Raw genomic sequence first — 1,068 nt, 5'->3', positions numbered from 1 at the left:
ACAGATTTTATTGGTTGGACGTAGCCGGGTGGAGGTGGGAGGGAGAGAGGGAGACAATGCCAAAATCCTGTGATGATTTGATTATTTTGTGCAGCGGCGCTCTGAGGAAACAGAGCGAGAGGGGCTTTGGCTGAGGGAGGATGTTGATATGTGTTTAAATCTGTTGTGTTTTTGCTTGTTGCCAGGACGATCATGGGCCCACACGGCATCAGCCGAGCCGTACAGAGGCTGGAGTTCTGCGACTGCAAGAAGGGACTCGGTGAGCATCTTTCCCTCGACCTTACTGACCTCTGAGTCCTTATTAACCGCTCCTCCTTCAGCCGCAGCTCAGCATCTGAAAATGCTGCGATCGCCTGTCACAACTAGATGAAGAGCCAGTACAGCCTGAAAGCCAGGCTCTTTTTTAACTGGAGCTCATCTGTGTGTGTTCACAGGTGTTAAAATAATTGGGGGCTACAGAGAGCTGACAGGAGAGGAGTTTGGTATCTACATAAAGCGAGTGATCGCTGGTGGGCTGGCCGCTCTGGATGGTAGCTATTCTTCTGGTATTTTTTGTGGATCGGTTACTGTTAACAGACACTGTTATCGTCCCTCACTTTGCCTTCTCTCTGTCTGTCTGTCTGTCACTCTCTGTTCCAGGTCGGCTTAAGTCAGGTGACCTGATTTTGGATGTCAATAACATCAGCCTGATAGGGGTGACCAATGAGAGGTGAGTCTCACTGTTGAGGTATTTTAGAAAATGCAGCATGGCGGTCTCGCATCACTTGTTTATTTGCACTGTTTGAATTGTGAAGCTGCACGGACTGCAGAGTGTTGGTGTCCATCACACTTTATGTGAATGCTGCACGTGAAATTTTGCAGCCTCAACATCTGCTTTAAGGTCATCAACATGTTGGCATTTTTGAGTAAAAATGACCATATTTGGACAAGAGGGTGGAGTATTATCAGCTACTTTATCTAATTCAGTTCAGTTTTATTCATATAGCAACAAATCACAACAACAGTCGCCTCAATGCTCTTTAGTTTATAAATTAAGAAATTAAGACTATAAAATAAGACTTATTAAGA

General features: G+C 45.3%; 1 protein-coding gene across 1 annotated transcript in view; it reads left to right on the top strand.

Annotated features, from left to right (window-relative positions):
• Positions 1 to 99: 99 nt before the first annotated feature.
• LOC102215336 (synaptojanin-2-binding protein-like) overlaps positions 100 to 1,068 on the top strand; it is a 2,430-nt gene continuing 1,461 nt past the window's right edge. The window contains exons 1-3 of the mRNA XM_005752780.1: positions 100 to 259; positions 435 to 530; positions 640 to 709. Coding sequence (XP_005752837.1) covers positions 193 to 259; positions 435 to 530; positions 640 to 709 — 233 coding nt within the window. The 5' untranslated portion in view covers positions 100 to 192. The remainder of the gene's footprint in view (positions 260 to 434; positions 531 to 639; positions 710 to 1,068) is intronic.

Source organism: Pundamilia nyererei, unplaced genomic scaffold (genome assembly GCF_000239375.1).
Source record: "Pundamilia nyererei isolate P.nyererei 1_Seehausen unplaced genomic scaffold, PunNye1.0 scaffold00379, whole genome shotgun sequence".
Lineage (NCBI taxonomy): Eukaryota > Metazoa > Chordata > Actinopteri > Cichliformes > Cichlidae > Pundamilia > Pundamilia nyererei.
This window is presented reverse-complemented; position numbering and strand designations above follow the sequence as displayed.